A 23907-nucleotide genomic window follows, 5' to 3' on the forward strand; every position below is an offset into this window, starting at 1 on the left:
GGCAAAAAACATTTGCTAAACAGTAAATTCTCTGAAAAATGCCTTTTTTGTGATGCTGAAACTATTCATGAATTTGAGTCAATTTGCTGAAAAATACCCACAGACAACCTGATACTGTTTGTGCTCCCTGGATCAGATGTTAGAATGTAATGATGCTGAATGCAGCATGTTATGTTTTTCATTGAGCAAAATGTTTTCCTGCAGAAATGAATGAGTTACATCTCTAGACTCTCAAATAGCTCCTGGTAACATTACTGGAATATATATTAGCATGCAGTGAAAAGAGGAGTGAGTGATGTATCAGTAACAGTCAACATGACTGATGTTAGACTAAAACATGAAGGTCACTTCTTGAAGTGAGACCTTGCATTAAAGCATTCAACTGACTGTCAGAAACAAAAGTACATTTAGTTGATAGTTACTCTCCACAGCCTAGCCTGCTAACTGTACTGCAAACACCAAATCTTTAAGAATAATGGAGCAAATATTAACGTTTTCTGCCACGCAGCCCATCTTACATTGCTCCCATATGTTGTTTGTGTGTGGGGTGGGGTAGGGTGGTGGAGGGGGACTGGTTGTATATTTTGGAAATCTATTTTTCCTGGATAAATATAGATTGACCTAAAGCTATTGGAGAAGGAAGTAGTAGGAGGTTTTTTTTAATTGTGGATACATGTATATCTCCCCAAGCAATCATATAATAAAAATATATTGGAAAGGAATGCATATAAGAGAACACTCAGAGACTTATCACAAATCTAGTAAAATTGCCTTCCCTGTGACAAAAGTCTCAACCTTGAACACCTGGCAGTCTAGAACAGTCAACTGTTGACATATAATATAAGGCTTTGAATTAGAATTTCAGTATTTTATTTTGAAACTTCTGTTTTGCCCAGCTCTAATCTTAACAAATGCTTCTGTGCCTCATCAACAGAGGATTTAAGTCTGTTAGTTATAGAGCCTAGGTATTTAGTTTGGGTTGTGGAGACTCAAGCATTCAGCTTCGGAGGTTTCTGGTTCAATCCCCAGTGCTGGCTCAGTTGACAGTTGTCGCAGAGCAGACACTGAGAACTTTTGCCACTATTGCTAACACAAGATGGTGCAATATGTCTCACACCCATGTGATTTGTTGACTATATGGCCAATAAGCATAAATTGTTTATTTTTTGTTTAATCGGCTGCAGTTTTACAAGAGCAAATGCACAAACAACCTTTAGTACTATCCAGCCATCTGCTGCTGTTTTAATTGAATTCTTCTTAATCAAGTTTCCTATTGCCAAACAAGAAAGTGTGTTGGGGTTGTGAGGGAGGTGTTTCTTTTCAGGAAAAGCATGATGATTTGGGCTTAAAAGGATCACATCTCCCTTAAGTAAAGTAATCTACTTCATTGTGTTAAAAGAATTTCTTTTTCTGAGCTGATGTTAAAGTTGAGACCAATTTATTTAACACACCCCCCCCAATTTATTCCTATCACTATAATTATTTCCTCTCCTCAGAGGCTACAGATGCTTGATTGCAAATTAAAATGTTAATATATAGTGAAAGTGGTGTGGGAAAGACACAGATGTAAACATGATTTCTAGAGTTGGCTGCTTAGTCATCCTGGGGGAGAGCTTTTTATCCCTTTCACAGGCAAACAAGTCACAGAGAGAGGGCCAAGTTTTGATTTCAATTACATTGGTGCCACCCTATTGAAATATCAGAGGTTTAACAGAACACCCAAAGATTCTCTTAAATCAATCAACTGTTTGCTGAATGGCTACATTTACAGGAAAGGCATCCATATCAATGTGCTTAAAGCACTGAGTTTTTGCATAGCAGCCAGTGCTGAAAATCTTGAGTCTTTAGTTGACCTTGTTGTGAGGGCACAAACCAAATGTCAGTGTTTTTAATATGTACCCTTTGATAACCATCCCATTCACACTCAGAGCCAGTATTTCCTTTGGTCAGGGAGTAGGATCCAAAACAAATTTATTCTATCTGCTTTGTTAATCTGCTCTGCTAACAAAGTGGGTGGGGTAATATCTTTTATTGGACCAACTTCTGTAGCTTGTCCCTTCCACCAACAGAAGTTGGTTCAATACAAATATTACCTCACCCACCTTGTCTTGTTCATATCCTGGGATCAACACAACTACAACGATCTTGCTAACAAATCACCTTCTTCTTTGATCTTTTAAAATTTAAACTTTAGGTACTGCTCCAACATTGAATTATGACTTCCCTGTGGTTTGAACTTAGACACTGGAAATGCCAAATAACAAAACAAAATATAAATCTTCCTAATAAACCACTTAGCTTTTTCTTTCATTAAGATTTTGGCTGTGGGAGCCCCTTTCCTGTAGTTGGCTTAAACCTGACAAACACTGCTCTGACTGTTCAAAGGCTGCTGCCCTTAACAATTCACGTTTCAGCGCTTCACTTCTATCACACTTCTCAGCTAGACTAACATTTTTGCATATTTCTCTGCCAATCAGTGTGTGCTTAGCTTTGATGTCCCTTGCAATATCTAAAAGCTTTTTGCCTGCCTCTAGCTTTGCAAAAGCCTTTAGTTTAATATTGAAAAGAAAAGCATATGACATTAAGTCAGTATAATCCAGGATTTTGTGTCTTCTGACAGAAAAGGGCAGCACATTTGAGATGCAATATTTATTTCACTAGAACAGAGTGGTTTTTGGCTTCTGTGGTGGTGTTTGGTTTCCTTCTAGATTATTTTTCTTCCACTTGATTTTTGACAGCTGCTGCATATCACTAATGCAGTGAGTGCTGCTGGTACCACTCTAAACCATTCTGATAAACATGAATCTAACCTCCCCCTCCCACTCCACCTACAAGTTGAACTAATCACAGACCTAAAAATTACTGATGGCTAGATGCAAGTGATCATGACTAGATAGTATTTCTGTGCAAGCAGAATGAACTCCAAACCAGTAATATATGTATTGCTCTTTAAAAGCAGTTGAGACAAATTAGTTGGGACAAATAATCTGAATAAAAATGTGAAAAATAGGAAATTTTTTAAGAATATTTACTACGTGCCAAAAAAACCAGAATCCCACAAATGAGAGAGAAGGCTACACTACAAAGCCCAACATGGTTTAGAGGGGAAATGAAAGCAGCTATCAAACAAACAAACAAACAAAAGCAAATGGAAGAAAGGGAAGGTAATTGTAATGAATATAAATGAGAAGCTAGGAATTGTAGAAAATTGATAAAGGAAGCAAAAGGACACAATGAGACCTCCATGGCTAGCAGAATTAAAGACAATATGTAATTTAAGAATGTTGGAAAAAAATTAATCCTAACAATGATATTCATCCATAACTAGAGGGACATGATAGAATGTCAATAACAAGACAGAAAATGCACAAGTGTTTAATAAATATTTCTGTTCTGTATTAGCGGAAAATGCCAGATGATGTAGTCATGGCATATATGATGACACACTTTCATTCAGGGTCCATGCAACATAAGGCTGGCACTGCAAGTCCAGCAGTGACTTACCAGGTTGTCCTGCAGAAGTGAAGAATATGCACTCTAGGGTTTTCCTTTATCCCCTTCCTACCTGGTACAGTAAGAATCCTAAATGATGAAGGGGATTGTTCACCATAATCTGCATCCACTCTCAGGTTTTTGATATGCGTGAGAGATGAGAATCCACCTAAAGGTACTGGAGCTGGGAGCTGTGAGCAATTGCTCTGACCTGCAAAGCTTCTGCTCCCCCTGCCCCTCATGAAGTTCAAACCTGTCTAAATTCTAATGGACAGCATGGCAGAGGTGTAATTGCGAAAGAGAGGCTTGCTCTAGCCAGTTGTCAGGGAAACTTTTTGTTCAAAATGTTCATTATCATTACAGGGTGGGATCCCGTGTCTCATCTTCCCAGGAATACTAGAGTATTAGAGCAGACTGTTCACACAACCAGCAGTACAAATACTTTATCCAAGGCTCCCTCTTGTATTATATGTTTCTCTACAACTGGGTTTAGTACCAGTCTCAACAGGGATAACACATTTGTGCTCATAGGTGCTAGAACTGGGGATGCTTCCGCACCCTGTGGCTTGAAGTGGTTTCCATTATGTACTGGGTTTACAATTTGGTTCAGTGGCTCTCAGCACTACCACTATGCAAATTATTCCAGCACCTTTACTTGTGCTTGTGTGCGGTTCTCATCCAAGGACAAGCAAGACCCAACATGAATATCCTACTACTTCTCCTGCACCCAGAGCAGGAATTGCTCTATGTGTGATCTGTAACTCCATTTAATTGGGAGGGCCTTTGAATGTTGGTCAAGTTGGTACTAAGTTGCTGTCATTAGTTGGAGACTGCAGGTCTGTCATTCCATACTCTGGATATGATGATACCTATAAATTCTGTTTTCCAAACTACTGGATCTCATGCCTTTGAGTTGAAGTTCAATTCTTCCCCCTCCCCCTCCAAATCTGAAGTTTCTCTGGCTGACAGCTTTACTCTGGATTGCTGGGACTCTTTGAGTCTTACTGCAAAGTCTAAAAGGTACTGCTGGAAATCAGAAGTCTTTGGTCACTCAAACCAACTCTGAACTGAAAAATTCCCCATCTGAATAGCTCCTAAGTTGGTGGATCCGAAAATGTCCTCATTAGACTGTCAGTTTAGTCTTGCCTTTGATATAGTGAAAAACTTGATTTCTGCACAAAAATGTTTGGATGTTATCCCTGTTTCAATCTCTGATACACAGGTTGACAGTCTTCCCTTACTCTGCAATAACCTTATTAATAAGAGGTTTACTCCGTGAACAGCTAGAGCTGTTTGAGGTCATTATTTTGCTGTGATAGCTGCAGAAAAGGAAATTGAATTATCTATTTCAATACTTGGGATGTACTGTGAATACTATGGAAAAATAGGTTCATTTAGCTCACCAGAGAGGTATTACCTGTTAGTATGAACTAAGGAATTTTCCTTACAAAGCTGATAGGCTTGTGTTTAAACCAGGGGTAGGCATTCTATGGCACGCATGCCAAAGCCGGCATGCGAGCTGATTTTCAGTGGCACTCACACTGCCCGGGTCCTGGCCATTGGTCCAGGAGGGCTCTGTGTTTAAATTTAATTTTAAATTAAGCTTCTTAAACATTTTAAAAACCTTATTTACTTTACATACAACAATAGTTTAGTTATATGTTATAGACTTCTAGAAAGAGATCTTCTAAAAACGTTAAAATTATTACTGGAACACGAAACCTTAAATTAGAGTGAATAAATGAAGACTCGGCACACCACTTCTGAAAAGTTGCCGACCCCTGGTTTAAACACTAGTCAAATTGTTCTCTGTGAAGATGTCATTCTTGATAGCCTAGAGAGAACTAATGAGATACAAGCCTAATAAGACATATCCTTAAATAAGAGGTTACTCTGTCTGCATCTCCATCCTAACAACTCTAAAAAGGCATCAGTATTTTCTGCTTCTTTCAGACAATTAGCCCATCTCTTTCCTAAATCATTTATGCTCAAGGAGTGTGCATACTTTGCATGTTCTGAGAACTGTCAATATTTTCATGATGATAAGATGTATCTGCAAGGTTTCCACATCTTTGAAGATATGGGAGTGAGACCAGGGGAGGCAGTTCATCACAGTCCAAAAGTCGGCCAAAGGTTTCACAGTTGTGATGAGCTGATGGAGGTACAATCCTTCAGGAATTGTTAGTCATCATGAATTCAAGAATAGCAAGAAGTGTGGTAACTGCAGATTCATACTTGACTCAGCATCTAAAGCTGATGCTCATTTTGGCAGTTGTGTTGTCCTTATTCAGTTAGAACTCCTCAGTCCATCTTCCTGGTGTTTGTACTGCTGGCTAAACTCCCATAAGTGGGAACATGCAGAGGCCACTTGAAGAAATGTTTACTTACCTGTAAGCAGAGATCTTCAAAATAAGCCTCTGCATATTTACAATATGCACTCACCTTTTGCATTTCTTGGGAGTTTTAGGTTAGGGATTGCTGAATTACTAGAAGGAACTGATCGGCATTGGAGTCCCCCCTTATACCTTCAATTTTCTGAGGATGGGAGTGAGAGGGATGAGCGGATCCAATGGACACTGCTTCCCAGAAGATTCTGGTGGCTTGCAGCACAACCGCCTGCATCCCATAAGGTGTGAATATGCAGAAGTTTATCTTGAACTCCAGTTATGGATAGGTAACCTTCATTCTTTGGTGTGTTACGTAAAATTAAGACAGTAGTAATAGTACCAGGAGACACTAGTGATCTGTCAGGTCATTAAATAGGTCATTAAAAAGAGCAGAAAAGTATCAAGTATACAAACAAGGATTTAAGTACTTACTGAAAAGAAACTCTTTAAAGCATAACTGTGCACGCTTGTACATAGGGAGCAATCATACAGATGACTGTTGTAATGTTTGTAAATTCAATGGCATTATACACAGTACAGTTTGAGCTTCAAGAGTGCAACTTTTTGTTGGGGGAAAAATAAGCTGAAAACAGATTTATGTAGATCTAATTGCTAGGGCTTCGCAAAATTTTCCTGTTGAAACCTGAATCAAGATAAAATGAAGGCCATGCTGTCCAAAGTTTGCAAATACTTTGGCAAATCTGAGCAAAGTTCCAGGAAGCCTGTGCAGCTTTATGTTTTTGGTAGAGAATTACCATGTTTTGAAGCCTAAACTCAAAGCCAAACTAAAGAAATGTGAGCCCATTGAGGAAGCCAGGTCTTGGGAGCTGAAATAACAGTTGCATACAGAGGTATTAATGCAGCTATCATATTAACAGTATCATCCATTAGGCTCAGCACCAGTGTCTTGTGTCTTAATCATTCATCCAGCCAACCTTCCTCTGAATCCATGCTGTTGGAGTACACTTTCTGGCTGCGTAGTTTAGTTGAAACCCTTGTGCAGGCATCTTTCTTTCTTTCTTTCTTTCTTCCTTTCTTTCTTTCTCTCTCTTTTTAAGTGCATTTGGCATTGTACATTCTTCTACCAAATTGTTCCTAGCATTTTACCAGATACAATATGAGTGTCTTGGTCCTGACTTCTACAATCAGATCAATTTTTGCTGCTTTGCCTGTATTACTGAAGTGATGCTAGAGAATAGGAAAAGTTTTTGCTCTGTGTTAAGATATTCTTTGTCCTTGAAAGGTCAATAACTCCAGACTCCGATGTTTGAGATTTAAAAATTATCTCTGCAACTTGGCCATTTTTAGTTCTTAGCTTTCTTCAAGGAATTCAGAAACTGTTGTGTAAAATGAATCACTAACTATGAGGTTTAATTGCAAGGGTGTATGGATGCTTTGTTCAATGAATTCAGTTAGGTTAGGATCTTCAGCACTACCCGTTCTTTAAAGCATAACTTTCTGGAGTGATGAGATTGTGCCAACCAATCACCGTGACACATTTTTGCAGCAACCTCACCACTTGATGCTCCATTTTTAGAGATGTTGTGCTTGCAAAATTTGAAGTCACAGAAAAAGTACCTTGATCATGATCACAGATCTCTGCCCCCTTTCTCCAAAGGCTGATCCTGTCTTTCTCTCTTCAGTGACTTGACTTTAACTGTTGGGAAGCAGATTCTGATGCATGTCAGTGATTTTAATGGCCCTTTTTCATTCACTGAGTGCAGACTTCAGACACTCAATAGCTTAGATAAATCTAAAGAGTATGAAATGGATCATCACAGTAACTGGAAGACTTAACTAAATGCAGAATTGTTATTCCTTTTCTTTTGTTTTTTTTCTTTCTTGTGTCTGTTTTCAATACTTTCTTGGGTAACATACAGTAAATAGAATAATTACTGAAACATATGAGCAGATTGTCCTAATAACTATCCTCTTCCTAAGGGGTCATGCTTTCAGAAAGGCAGATCCGATTTTGTTAAATGCCTTTAAAGCCCACAACTGAATTGTGGACATAAATCTGAGGAGTTGATGGTACCTGACTGTTTGTGGAAAAAATTGTGATGTCATGTTCTTAGGCACAAATTGCATCCATAAAAGGCAGACTGAATTTGGCTCCAAATATACCTCTTTGGGAAGTAACACCTTAACTTTGAGTAGACTTATTGACAAATATATTGGCATTCTGGGTTCAGCAGAGAGCAATTGGCCTGAAATGTGATACTTTTCCATTAACTAAAGATACTTTTGGTTTTCTCTTCAGTCTTAATTACTGCTTGATAACACATAGCAGAAATAGCTCTTCGTTTCTAATTATAATTCCATTTTCTGTAGTTTGACTTTCATTGAGTGCACTTTTCCTATCTGTTTGTGATTTGATCATCCCTCTATATTCCAGGGCGTGAAGGGTCTACTCATTTGTTACCTTTCAGTTTTCAGAGGTTCAGCACCTGTACAACTAAATATTTCCTATTTTGGGATTTGTCTGGCTTTCCCTTTTAAAATTCCCCAGCCTTTTTTCCATGCATGAGGTATTTCCTTGCCTGCTTTCTTTAGATTTCCCTACTGTACCTTCATCACTTCATTTTTCATTACCTTGTCTTGATGAAACTGAAGAATCTTTTTTGACACATTTCTGAAGACCTGTTGAAGCTTAACTATCAACTTATGTTTAAGGATTTGTCTCCATTTACCAGATACTGAATCTGTCCATATTCTTGCATTTGCATGTTTTAGAAGAAATAATTCTTTTTGTCAGATTTTCCTCTCTTTTGTGCAGGTGGTGTTGATTTGTTTAACTGCGTGGACTGAAATGAAGTAGTTAAGACAGTTTCAATTCTGATAGTTGACTGCCAAATGTTAACAGATCTTATTGGGAGAATAGAGGCTTGTTCTACACTGGGGATTTTCCCCAGTTCAAGCTGTCAGTGGAACCTGTGAGTTGCATTGATTAAGCATTGCATTGATAACCCCTTGAAACTAGTGAATATACACAACTATAAATTCTGGCTTCTCTTGTCCAGATTCCAAGAGTGCAACTCAGTCAGTTGCTGGCTGCAGACAACTGAATGGAAGTAATCTCAAGTTTAATTGGGGCTTTATGACTCCATAATTTAGTTTAATTTTGCTCAAATTCTTAGTGAAATATGTGGAAATATTCTCTTGTTGCAACACCTTCTTTATCCAGAAACTTTGGATGTGGCCTTAAACACAGTGGTCCAAATTATGTAGAACTCTGCAGTTTTGTGCATTTATGTTGCAGTTAACAGAATGGCCTGACTTTTTCCTCTGGCAGCAAAAATAGTGCAGGCAGGAACTTGATGTCACTCCAGTCATCACCTCCAACATCAAGACAAGAGGAGGATCTCTGTTATAAGAATGACTTGGTGTGTCAGAACTCCAATCAGATGGAGTGTCTCGTGCTGGTGCCAAAATGCATCTGGAAAACAGATGCTTTTATTTTTGTTCATTGCAATCTTCAGAAAATTGAAATATTCGGCGGCATCTGCTTATAAACTGAAATTTATTTTTGATGTTTTATAAAAACCCTCAATTTTATTGTAAGGAACAATACAATACAAACCTCAATTATGAACACAAGTTAATGTAATGTAGGTCAAGTGATATAAATTGTACACATGAAAATACGATGTTGTCCCTCTAGTAAGGAATACAGTTTTGTAAGCGCACTGCCATATGGGGCCAGTCTTGGAGTACTTAGTAACAGGAGACACCTGTCCAAGTATTTGTGATTGAGGGACTATTTTCTGACAGTCATCTACTCCAGTGAGGACACTTTGCAAACCTACATTAGCCAAAAATCTCCAGTGGGTGCAATCTGGTATATACATTCACCTATAAGTATCCAAACAGAATGGAATAATTAGACAGTTGCCTGTTATTAATGGGCCTCTGACCATTGCCTATGGCTGATGGTGCGGTTTGGAGAACTTTAACTAGGTGGTGCTCCCCTAATAACTTCACAAATAAAAAGTTTTCAGTTACATTTGGCATTTCTGAGCATATGGTTAATGACCACCATCTTGCTGAAAAGTAACCAACTATCAGACTACAAAGTAAGCTGTGATCTTACATGCAGAAATTGTATGGCAGTTTTCACCCTAGTGTTAGGTTTGTTTGAGATAATAAGTATATCTATATCTATATATATAGATATAATGGATATATAAGTAACACTTTCCTACTCTCATTTTTCAGTTCATGTCCCTAGTTCAGGTGTCTGTGACAGTCACTTCATAGTTCAGTGAAGATTACATAAAGAACTCCTCCACGTAAAGCAAACAGAAACTTCAGTTTTTTCTATGGGGCCCGAAATAGCTGGCTGCCCTGGATCTCTCCACACAGTGCAGTACTCAGTGGTAGCCGTATTAGTCTGTATGAGCAAAAAAACCCAAGGAGTCTTTGTGGCATCTTAATAACTAACAAATTTATTTGGGCATAAGCTTTCATGGGATAGAACCCACTTCATCAGATGTATGAAGTAAAAGATACAGGAGCAGGTATAAATACATGAAAGGATGGGGGTTGCTTTACAAAGTGTTAGGTCAGTCTAACGAAATAAAACAATTAACAACAGGATACCAGGGGAGGAAAAATAACTTTTGAAGTGGTAAGAGAATGGCCCATTACAGACAGTTATCAAGAAGGTGTGAGTAACAGTAGGGAGATATTAGTATTAAGGAAATTAAGTTTAGGTTTTGTAATGATCCAGCCACTCCCAGTCTTTATTCAAGCCTAATATGATGGTATCTATTTTGCAAATTAATTCCAGTTCTGCAGCTTCACATTGGAGTCTGTTTTTGAAGTTTTTTTTGTTGAAGAATTGCCACTTTGAGGTCTGTTATTGAGTGATCAGAGAAACTGAAGTGTTCTCCTACTGGTTTTTGAATGTTATGATTCCTGATGTCAGATTTGTGTCCATTCACTCTTTTGTGTAGGGACTGTCCGGTTTGGCCAATGTACATGGCAGAAGGGCATTGTTGGCACATGATGGCATATATCACATTGGTAAATGTGCAGGTCAATGAGCCCTGGGTGGTGTGGCTGATATGGTTAGGTCCTATGATGGTGTCCCTTGAATAGATATGCGGACAGAGTTGGCACCGGGATTTGTAGCAGGGTTTGGTTCCTAGGTTGGTGTTTTTGTTGTGCAGTGTGTAGTTGCTGGTGAGTATTTGCTTTAAGTTGGGAGGCTGACTGTAAGCAAGGACCAGCTTGTCTCCCAAGGTCTGTGAGAGTGAGGGATCGTCCTTCAGGATAGGTTGTAGATGCTTGATGATGCGCTGGAGAGGTTTTAGTTGGGGGCTATAGGTGATTGTTAGTGGTGTTCTGTTACTTTCTTTGTTGGGCCTGTCTTGTAGCAGATAACTTCTTGGTACCCTTCTGGCTCTGTCAATCTGTTTCTTCACTTCACCAGGTGGGTATTGCAGTTTTAAGAATGCTTGATAGAGATTCTGTAGGTGTTTGTCTCTGTCTGAGGGATCAGAGCAAATGCAGATCTATCTTAGAGCTTGACTGCAGACAATGGATCGTGTGATGTGGTCTGGATGAAAGCTGGAGGCATGTAGGTAAGTATAGCTGTCAGTAGGTTTCCGGTATAGGGTGGTGTTTATGTGACCATCGCTTATTAGCACTGTACTGTCTAGGAAGTCTAGCAGTATAGAACTTTATATAGTCTCTACAGTCTGTCTTGTGCTACTTTCTAGCTGTCTACCTTGACTTCTTCCTTTGGTCCCAGCATCAGTTCTGGTGCAGGAAAATTCCACAGCCTCACTCTACTTAAAGGCATGGTATTTTATTTACCCTGTCATAAAATGACTTGAACCATTTTGCTTAACTGTTGAATAGTAACTGCAACAATTTGCATGTCTAGCACCTGAGAATCTTTAAATGTTTCCCAAAAAAGTAAACTTTGCAAGAAGCCTGTGGAGTACGTGAGGGACAGATGTACATGGATCATTTCACCTGTCACTGAATTACATCCCCTGGGGGGAAAGAAAGGAGCAGATGTGCTCTTTACATTAATTCGTTATAAAAACTGAAAACATTCACTGATAGCCATCTGAAACTGCAAAATGTTAGACTGCAATTGAGAAGTGTGAATCTAGCAACAATGCCAGGTTTAATACCCTTTAAAGAGAATGTCACAAGGTCTTTTATATAGCCATCAGTGCTCAGATCTGCATCAATTTTCCAGATGTGACAAACCCGTCTTTGGTCTGGTTGAGTGCATCATTTACTAGTACTACTTCAGCACCAAATAATCTTCTTAAAACTAACATTAGTGCAGGGATGGAAACTGGTTTCCAATCCTTTATGTTGATTTCTCAGTTGGTACAGATGTTTTTTTCCCATTGGGATTTCTTAGTAAAGAACAAAGATTAAAACACTAGTGTGTGTGTTTGTGTGTGTGTGTGTGTGTGTGTGTGTATATATATATATATATATATATATATAATATATATCTTGTAAATATAATACATATGTATTCCTCCTCATGAGCAACTTCCATTATCCTTAACTCTGTTATCTGAAGGAGTTTAATGTCTCAGCTAATGTTGGACGTGAGTGTTTTGAGAAAAGAGATGTTTGGATGATTAATCTGCAGTGTAAATATGCATTTAGTATTTGACAACTGTCAATATAGGGAACTATGTCAAATTATGATGTAATTACGATGTAATTACAATAGAGAATACTGAAAGGGCTGTGATAATGTTTACTTTGGATGGTAAATATTAAGATTTTAATCACACTTCCTGCATTTGCCTTTTTAATCAGTTGTGCTGTGAACCTTACTTCACCCATGTTTGTAAAGTGCCTTGAGAGAACTTAGCTGGCTTAGTGACCTCTCTGAATACAGAGCTATTAAAAAAGCTAGCTGATGGGCAGTTTATATAGGAGCATTTTAGATAATTTTACAGTGATTGGTTTCAGAGTAGCAGCCGTGTTAGTCTATATCTGCAAAAAGAACAGGAGTACTTGTGGCACCTTACAGACTAATATGCAAATTAGATACAATTAACTTAGGTTTAAACAGAGACTGGGAATGGTTGGGTCATTACACTAATTGAATCTATTTCCCTATGTTAAGTTCTCCTCACACCTTCTATGGGGCATCTCAATTATCACTTCAAAGGTTTTTTTTCTCCTGCTGACGATAGCTCATCTCAATTGATTGGACTCTTCCTGTTGGTATGCATACTTCCACCTTATCATGTCCTCTGTATGTATAAATATCTCCTGTCTGTGTGTTCCATTCTATGCATCTGAAGAAGTGAGCTGTAGCCCACGAAAGCTTACGCTGAAATAAATTTGTTAGTCTCTAAGGTGCCACAAGTACTCCTGTTCTTTTTACAGTGATTGAAATTTGAGACATAACCCTGGCTGCTCATTGCCAGGATGACAGCATTAGGGCAAATCATGGGGGTGATGAGTCAAAACTCCTGGGTTAAAGAGAACAATATAGAATAAAATATATTGAATGCACAAATAAAAATGGCATGAACAGCCTGAAAAACAGCAACTCTTAAGTGTCTAGCTTAGCTTCTAGGTCATTCCTGTGATTTCATTGGATGTTGTTCACTGAAGACAGCTGCATAGAGAGAAGCTTGTTTCCAGAAACAAATGGGTTAAACTATTCTGGTGCCAATAACTAAATACAAACTATTCTCTTGTTATCTAGCAAAATGTCACCCCTTGCTATACAACATGGCTAACACTTAGATGACCATAAGTGGAAGTTGCTGCAGACTTTCCTAGCAAACAATTTTTTGCACCTAGATATTCTTGTTGCTGCTCAGTCTCCATTGAAGTGGCTATGCTGCCCATGCTGTGGTTATTGCAAATATTTTTATTCCTTGAAGAATCCATTTCTGCTACCAGTGTGAATTGTTGTAAGACTGAACTTATTGCCTTTAGATTTCCCGCAGCTAGCTGAGTAGAATTCTCCTTAGATCTTGAACTCTATACTTTAATTTAAAATGTTTTTTACTCATACGTAAAAGGCTGCATTATGTTATTAAATACACCATACGGGGGCTGCTAAAACTGTTTGTGCTTTACTACCAATGCTTTTAATATAATACCTGTGAGCAGCATTATTATTTGCATGGATAGCAGAATGTTAACTGCGAAAATATAAGCTTCACAATTATGATCTGCTGATTATTTCACCTTCCTAAAGGATGCAATGCTTTAACTCATGAGGCACTTCAAGTCTGCCAAGAGCAACCTCAATTATGTTTTCAGGCTTGTTCATATACACACAGTATGGTACTGTTGTCTGGATTTCCTGATTGACTCCACTGTGACTGAAGGAAAGTCATGTAGGCTAGCATTTTTAAAGAAATCTAATGGTTAAACACCTAAAACTCACTGAGAGTTGGGTGCCTAGCTTCTTTATATGTCTTTGACAATCCAGGCCTAACTATCCTCAATTTTTTTCAATGTATGGCATATAGATACTTTAATAACTACCTCACAAAGCCTCATAAATATGACTAGGATAATGGCCACATTCAGTACATTGGGGCTGAATGGGCAGTAGTCTAGTCCAGAAGAGTAAACCATTGTGAAGATGGGATTAGAGCTGAGTGAATAACAGATTCTTAAAAACAAAATAATAATGAAAATCCTTTTGGGCCAAACTGAATGATTTTTTTTTTTTTTTAGATTTTTGGTGGATCAAAAAGGTAAAAAGGTAAAAAATGCATTTCTTGTCAAATGAAATGGTCTATTAGCCATTAAACTAAATGTTTCATTTAGACGTTGAACATTTTTTAACATTTTAAATTTTTTAAAAATAAAGGAAACTTCAAAAGATTCAAAATGCACTGGATAATAGAAACTGTTTTGAAAATATCAAAATGAAACATTTTGATTTTTTAAGTTGTTTTTTGACTGAAAACATGGTGACATTGACAAGAAATTGTGAAATGTTTTCGTGTCTGCATTTTTTTTTCCTGAAGAAAAGTTTTAGTATAAAATTTTCATCAAGCTCTAGATGAGATGTTGTCCTCTACTTGCTGGTCCACAGAGGAAGTGACCCAGAGCTATTGTCAACTATGCAAGAATTCTTGTAGAAAAAGTAATAGAAGTCTCTGGTTTTGGATCAGAGTTCCAAATCCAATTTCCCTAGATATGAGAATTAATAGAACTGTCTGTTGTCACCAGAACGTGAATTTGTGAAAAGTGGAAGTACACTTCAGATGCACATTGTCTTATAACATTATTGAACAATTCTATTTAGACTTATTACACAGGGCTGGCCCCAGGCACCAGCCCAGCAAGCAGGTGCTTGAGGCGGCCAAGGGGAAGGGGCAGCAGGTTGGGCTCTTCGGCGGTGGGTCCCTCGGTCCCTCTCAGAGGGAAGGACCTGCCGCAGAAATGCCGCCTAAGAAGAAAGCAGAGCGGTGGAGCTGCCACCGATTGCGGCTCTCCCCCTGCTGCTTGGGGTAGCAAAAAGCCTGGAGCCGGCCCTGTTATTACATCATAAACTGTTTTAAAATTTATTTGAAAATGGAAGATTTCTATGGAAATGAAAGTTAGAGGAAGTTTGGCTGTTGATTTAAATGGCATCAGCACTGGTGAAACATGATTTCTTCCACTGATGATGGGCAGCAGCTAAATCCTGATTATCTTCTTATCAATATAAGGGAAAGTAAGCTATTCAGCACACAGCTGTTTTTTGGAAGGGGTAACGGCTAGTTTTTTTTTATACTCACATTTCTTCCATGAAATTTAAATGATGAAATATCTCTCCAGAAATTTCATTTAAAAAAAGATACTGCTTTCACTGCTATCTGTTCATTTCATTTCCTGGTAATCTTATTTGTGTAAATTTGCTTGTTTTATCTTTTTGAGGCTGCATGTTGTTTAGGGTAGGGACTTAATACCTTAATCTGTTGTTTTTCACTTAATCTATTTGTGAAGAGAAAGTTTAGCTTTTATGCAAAATCCTTGCTGATTGGCTTTTGACCAAATTTCACAAAAAAGCCAGTTTTGGATAGAAATAAAATCTGGAGAATTTCAGTTCCACAATTGAATTCTTTTGGATTTAAGTAATGAGTGACTGAAAACAGTCTTACGCAGCTTTACCCAGTGGTTGCTGTATTGTTCCAATACTACTAGTAGTTTGGTTTTTTAAGGTAGTGGGTTGGTTACTATGAAGGTTGTGTATACTGGTTTTACAGTCTATAAAATTGGTGCTGATTGGAAATTTAACTGAAACTACAGTACCTTCTAGACAGGTCTTTCAGTCATGTTTAACCCCCATGATTTAGATTTGGTTGGTACAAAACAGGTTCTAAAATGGCCTTGTAGGCCAGCATGGACATGACCAAACTATGTTACATCCATGCTCTAAATCTGTGTTCTAGGGTTATATCTATCTTGAGCTAGAACATGATATAGCTAATGCATTTTTGGCCCTGTGTCCCAATTTACTGGACAAAATGTCAGAACTAGGTTGAAAAACCTGCTTGAACATTTGTGGAGGCTCAAGGAGTTCAGTTGCCTTTTTGTAAATGAATTTGTACATCATAATGTTCCCTGGGTTTGAGTGGAGCTGGAAACAGAAGCATCATTATGCATGGGAAAGGACATTTTGGGCAGAATTTTCAGCCCATGCCAAAATTAGGATCTATTGATGATCAAAATGGATTCAAGAGGACAATCTGTAAGAGGTCTGAATAAATATAATTAACTTTGGGAAAATATCTGGGCATTTGGACAATTTAAAACTTACATATTTGGTTATTATTACTAAACAGGCTGTATTGAAGCCTTTGTAGAATGAAGCTGTTTGGTCAGAGAGAATCTTAACCAGGAAAAAACAACTTCAAAAGAAAAGCACACTACACTTTCACACACATTTTCTAGCAAGTTGTGGTCTTCAAAATGTGTAATGGTGGATAATAAATAATGGTCTTGAATTCTGATTAGTTGGCACTGTTTGATTACATTTCTATTTGGTGATATAGGTGAGATACCAGACAAAAATCATGTATAGGTGTAGGCTACATATGATGTTAAATACCACTAACCTAATTGAGGACCAACATGAAGGATACATAGCACCTTGAAAAGATGAAGCTGCAGCGATTCACCAGTGCAGTATTAATGCTTGAAAATGCAGCCTCCAACATGCTACAATTTTCTCCCATCAAAGATAAATTGAAAGGAAAAATATATTGCAAAACTTCTTGTCATTTTAGTCACTTTTAAAGTAAAATTATAACTGTTTGTTCCCAAACCACTAGTCAGGTGAGACTTGTATATATATGTCTTGATCACCAGAAGTTTTATTCCCTATAGACTTTTACAAGAAAAAATTAGAAAACTTTATTACGTTGTATAAAGCTGAAAACTCTCCTCGGAACAATGGACACTGGGTACATACGAGTGAAATATCTGTATACCTATTATTGTGTCACCTTCTATGTATTTTAATTTTCAATTAACATTGGATTGGGAACAGTTATGAGTATGGCAGTTTCTGCTGCTAAAGCTATAACATGAATTTATCTTTGTACAGGTTATATGAAGGAAAAGAACAAACAGAATTTGAGGAATCTATGAGGAGACTCTTTGAATCCATCAACAACCTTATGAAAAGCCAGTATAAAACTACTATTTTGTTGCAGGTTGGTACTTCAGAAACAACAATATGTCTTGTTTATTGACATTGGAGTGGTGGTGATATGTTCAGATTATTTATTATCAGAGGGTAGCCGTGTTAGTCTGGATCTGTAAAAGCAGCAAAGAATCCTGTGGCACCTTATAGACTAACAGACGTTTTGGAGCATGAGCTTTCGTGGGTGAATACCCACTTCCTCAGATGCATGTAATGGAAATATCCAGGGGCAGGTATATATATGTGTGCTAGCAAGCAAGCTAGAGATAACGAGGTCAGTTCAATCAGAGAGGATGAGGCCCTGTTCTAGCAGTTGAGGTGTGAAAACCAAGAGAGGAGAAACTGGTTCTGTAATTGGCAAGCCATTCACAGTCTTTGTTCAATCCTGAGCTGATGGTGTCAAATTTGCAGATGAACTGAAGCTCAGCAGTTTCTCTTTGAAGTCTGGTCCTGAAGTTTTTTTGCTGCAGGATGGCCACCTTAAGGTCTGCTATAGTGTGGCCAGGGAGGTTGAAGTGCTCTCCTACAGGTTTTTGTATATTGCCATTCCTAATGTCTGATTTGTGTCCATTTATCCTTTTCCGTAGAGACTGTCCAGTTTGGCCGATGTACATAGCAGAGGGGCATTGCTGGCATATGATGGCGTATATTACATTGGTGGATGTGCAGGTGATATGCACAAATACAGACAGATATCATGCATAATGTGCATGTGCATGATATGTGCACAAATACAGACAGATATCATCTTCCTTTCCAAATGCAAACGGATGGACATCATACCAAATGGACTAAAGGTAAAAAATCCACTGCTATCTACATACTACACAGACCACAGTGAGAGATTATGTCATACTCTATCAAAAAAACTGAGGAACCACCTGATCAGCATCCTATACAGCAAACAGGAAAACATCAAAAAAGAGCTCTCCAACCTGGAGACTCTCATTAATAACCAAACTTCTATACAAACGGACTTCACTAGAATAAGACAGGAGATCTACATTACTCACTTCACCTCTCTTCAAAGGAAAAAGGACTGTAAGCTGTCTAAACTCCTACCTGCCACATGGGGCCACAACAGTGGTACCCCTAACCCACCCAGCAATATCGTCAATCTATCCAACTACACACTCAGCCCAGAAGAAAAGTCTGTCCTATCTCGGGGACTCTCTTTCTGCCCTGCCACCTCCACCAACATGATACAGTTCTGTGGCGATCTGGAAGCCTACTTTCGCCGTCTCCGACTCAAAGAATACTTCCAGGACAACACTGAACAGTGCACTGATACGCAGGTGCCCTCCCACCAACAGCACAAGAAAAAGAACTCCACATGGACTCCTCCTGAGGGTCGAAATGACAGCCTGGACCTATACATTGAATGCTTCCGCCGGCGTGCACAGGCAGAAATCGTGGAACAACAACATCGCTTGCCTCACAACCTAAGTCGTGCAGAACGCAATGCCATCCACAGCCTCAGAAACCACCCTGACATTATCATCAAAGAGGCTGATAAAGGAGGTGCCGTTGTCATCATGAACAGGTCTGACTATCAAAAGGAGGCAGCCAGACAACTCTCCAATACCAAATTCTACAGGCCACTTCCCTCAGATCCCACTGAGGAATACACTAAGAAACTACAGCATCTACTCAGGACACTCCCTACACTAACACCAGAAGAAATCAACATACCCCTAGAGCCCCGACCAGGGTTATTCTATCTACTGCCCAAGATCCACAAACCCGGAAATCCTGGACGCCCCATCATCTCGGGCATTGGCACTCTCACTGAAGGACTGTTTGGATATATGGACTCTCTACTCAGACCCTATGCCACCAGCACTCCCAGCTATCTCCGTGACACCACTGATTTCCTGAGGAAACTACAATGCATTGGTGACCTCCCAGAAAACACCATCCTAGCCACCATGGATGTAGAGGCTCTCTACACAAACATCCCACACACAGATGGAATACAAGCTGTCAGGAACACTATCCCTGATGATGCCACAGCACAACTGGCTGCTGAGCTCTATGCCTTTATACTTACACACAACTATTTCAAATTTGATGACAATATATATCTCCAGATCAGTGGCACTGCTATGGGCACCCGCATGGCCCCACAATATGCCAATATCTTCATGGCCGACCTGGAACAACGCTTCCTCAGCTCTCGTCCACTCACACCCCTTCTCTATCTACGCTACATTGATGACATCTTCATCATCTGGACCCATGGGAAGGAGACTCTGGAAAAATTCCACCATGATTTCAACAGCTTCCACCCCACCATCAGCCTCAGCCTGGACCAATCTACACGGGAGGTCCACTTTCTTGACACCACGGTGCAAATAAGTGATGGTCACATTAACACCACCCTATATCGAAAACCCACCGACCGCTATGCCTACCTTCATGCCTCCAGCTTCCATCCCGGGCACATCACACGATCCATTGTCTACAGCCAAGCACTGAGGTACAACCGCATCTGCTCTAACCCCTCAGACAGAGACCAACACCTACAAGATCTCCACCAAGCATTCTCAAAACTACAATACCCGCACGAGGAAATAAGGAAACAGATCAACAGAGCCAGACGTGTACCCAGAAGCCTCCTACTGCAAGACAAACCCAAGAGAGAAACCAACAGGACTCCACTGGCCATCACATACAGCCCCCAGCTAAAACCCCTCCAATGCATCATCAAGGATCTACAACCCATCCTGGATAATGATCCCACACTTTCACAGGCCTTGGGTGGCAGGCCAATCCTTGCCCACAGACAACCTGCCAACCTGAAACATATTCTCACCAGTAACTGCACACCACACCATAATAACTCTAGCTCAGGAACCAATCCATGCAACAAACCTCGATGCCAACTCTGCCCACATATCTACACCAGCGACACCATCACAGGACCTAACCAGATCAGCCACACCATCACTGGTTCATTCACCTGCACATCCACCAATGTAATATACGCCATCATATGCCAGCAATGCCCCTCTGCTATGTACATCGGCCAAACTGGACAGTCTCTACGGAAAAGGATAAATGGACACAAATCAGACATTAGGAATGGCAATATACAAAAACCTGTAGGAGAGCACTTCAACCTCCCTGGCCACACTATAGCAGACCTTAAGGTGGCCATCCTGCAGCAAAAAAACTTCAGGACCAGACTTCAAAGAGAAACTGCTGAGCTTCAGTTCATCTGCAAATTTGACACCATCAGCTCAGGATTGAACAAAGACTGTGAATGGCTTGCCAATTACAGAACCAGTTTCTCCTCTCTTGGTTTTCACACCTCAACTGCTAGAACAGGGCCTCATCCTCCCTGATTGAACTGACCTCGTTATCTCTAGCTTGCTTGCTAGCACACATATATATACCTGCCCCTGGATATTTCCATTACATGCATCTGAGGAAGTGGGTATTCACCCACGAAAGCTCATGCTCCAAAACGTCTGTTAGTCTATAAGGTGCCACAGGATTCTTTGCTGCTTTTACAGATTATTTATTCTTTACCCATTACATGTCTATTCCCTCTTAACTGGCAGAGCAAAGTTGGACAGTTTGTTTAATTACTTTGAAGCCCAAGATTGACAAATTTCGAGGAAGGCACATGGTTTGTATACCTTTAAAGAAGGTAGCTGGTTAAATAGCTAATACCCAGATGCTGGGATTTTCTAACGATGCTATAGGAGGTAGGCCCCCAATTCCTCTTGAATTTCAATGGGAATAGAATACCTAACCCTTAGGAAAATGCAAGCCAGAGATCCTTAAAGTGGTGACTCAAGCATATTAATTAAACAGTCTGTCTCAACTCATAGTTAGCCCAAACACTCTGATTTCCTTCCCCAGACCTGAGAAAGAGCTCTCTTAACTCAAAAGCTTGTACCATCCAACAACAGACATTGGTCTAATAAGATAATGTCTTACTTACATTGTGTGTCTCAATTAAAAAATAGACATTTTGGTATCTGAACTTTTACAATGAGTTATCTAGACAGCAGAAACAACTGATTATAGGTTGAAGACTTTGCACTCGTAAATGTCAGTGACTCTTTATCATCAACAGAGACTCACAGCTGTGAATAAACATAAGATACTTGCAAGAAAATCAGGAAGAGAGGGGTTTACTAAGATATATACTACTCTGCATAAATTACAAATTAATATGCCCCTAGTAGCAACAAAAATCTGAAGTTTGAGTGTGGTCTTATGGGAGGATATAGTTTGTTTTCAGGCCGGATGGTAACATTAGCATTTTATGAACCCTTTAATGCCCCATTCTTCATACTGTTGAGTTTGATTTTTTTGTTTTGCTTAGTTCTCTGTTTTGGTATCTTTGATTTAAAATACAGTGGAAATGGAAGACTAAGCAGAGAAAATTTATGGCTGTATTTGATTCATTTCAATGATCCTTTTTAGAGTTACATTTCCCCTGACGCTTTCCTTGGAATGATGCACAGAGCTGTAAAGGAACTAAAAACATAAATCTGTTTTCACCTGAATAACAACATGCTTCCAATAATGTTCACAATGTGTTTGAAAGGAATTCAGGATGTTCTGTACCCTATATGATGAATGTATAGATGATTTACCAGGAGCAGGCTAAGTATTTGGAACAAATTGCATCAGGAGAAGGATACTTTTTGGATTCTAAAAAAGTCTTTGCAACAAAGCAGTATCCAGAAGTATTCAGTGTAATCATACTTCAGCACTACATAATATGAGGGAGATTCCCAAACCTGAGCCATTCTTTTTGGGTGACAGAACTGAGGAACTGTCCCAAACTGAGGTGTCTGCTTTTGGAACAAATTTATAAACTAAACAGTAATAAGTCTCCAGGAACTGATGGTATTCACTTAAGAGTTTGGAAGGAACTCAAATGTGAAATTGCAGGACTACTAACTGTCATCTGTAACCTACAATTTAAATCAGCTTCTATACCAAATGACTGCAGGATAGCGAATGTGACGCCAATTTTTAAAAAGGGCTCCAGAGGTGACCCTGGCAACTGCAGGCCGGTAAGCCTCACTTCAGTACCAGGCAAATTGGTTGAAACTATCGTAACGAACAAAATTGTCAGACACATAGAACATAATTTGTTGGGAAAGAGTCAACATGGTTTTTGTAAAGAGAAATCGTGCCTCACCAATCTACTAGAACTCTTTGACGGGGGTCAACAAACATGCAGACAAAGGAGAACCAGTGGATATAGTGTATTTAGATTTTCAAATAGCCTTTGACAAGGTCACTCACCAAAGGCTCTTAAGCAAAATAAGCTGTCATGGACAAGAGGGAAGGTTCTCTCATGGATTGGTAACTGGTTAAAAGATAGAAAACACAGGGTAGCAATAAATGGTCATTTTCAGAATGGAGAGCGGTAAATGGTGGTGTCCCCCAGGGGTCTGTTCTGGGACCAGTCCTATTTAACATATTCATAAACGATCTGGAAAAAGGGGTAACAGTGATGTGGCAAAATTTGCAGATGATACAAAACTACTCAAGATAGTTAAGTCCCAGGCAGACCGCAAAGAGCTACAAAAAGATCTCACAAAACTGGGTGACTGGGCAACAAAATAACAGATGAAATTCAATGCTGATAAATGCAAAGTAATGCACCTTGGAAAACATAATCCTAACTATACATATACAATTATGGGGTCTAAATTAACTGTTAACACTCAAGAAAGAGATCTTGGAGTCGTTATGGATAGTTCTCTGAAATCATCCACTTAATGTGCAGCAGCATTCAAAAAAGCGAACAAAATGTTGGGAATCATCAAGAAAGGGATAGATAATAAGATGGAAAATATCTCATTGCCTCTGTATAAATCCATGGTATGCTCACATCTTGAATACTCCCTGCGGATGTGGTCGCCCCATCTCAAAAAAGATATATTGGAATTGGAAAAGGTTCAGAAAAGGGCAACAAAAATGATTAGGGGTATAGAACGGCTTCTGTATGAGGAGAGATTAATAAGACTGGAACTTTTCAGCTTGGAAAAGAGGTGACTAAAGGGGGATATGATAGAGGTCTATAAAATCATGAGTGGTATAGAGAAAGTAAATAAGGAAGTGTTATTTACTCCTTCTCATAATCCAAGAACAAGGGGTCACCAAATGAAATTCATAAATTCATAGATTCATAGACTCTAGAACTGGAAGGGACCTCGAGAGGTCGTGGAGTCCAGTCCCCTGCCCTCATGGCCTGTTAATGCATCCCAGAATCACGTTTGCTTTTTTTGCAACAGCATCACACTGCTGACTCATATTTAGCTTGTGGTCCACTATAACCCCTAGATCCCTTTCTGCCGTATTCCTTCCTAGACAGTCTCTTCTCATTCTGTATGTGTGAAA

General features: G+C 39.2%; 1 protein-coding gene across 1 annotated transcript in view; it reads left to right on the forward strand.

The window, feature by feature from the left end:
• The window catches only part of DOCK2 (dedicator of cytokinesis 2), a 513293-nt gene that overhangs the window by 103857 nt on the left and 385529 nt on the right, over positions 1-23907 (forward strand). Inside the window, exon 23 of the mRNA XM_050962509.1 lies at positions 17434-17542. Coding sequence (XP_050818466.1) covers positions 17434-17542 — 109 coding nt within the window. The remainder of the gene's footprint in view (positions 1-17433; positions 17543-23907) is intronic.

This window comes from Gopherus flavomarginatus, chromosome 7 (genome assembly GCF_025201925.1).
Source record: "Gopherus flavomarginatus isolate rGopFla2 chromosome 7, rGopFla2.mat.asm, whole genome shotgun sequence".
In the NCBI taxonomy this organism is placed as follows: domain Eukaryota; kingdom Metazoa; phylum Chordata; order Testudines; family Testudinidae; genus Gopherus; species Gopherus flavomarginatus.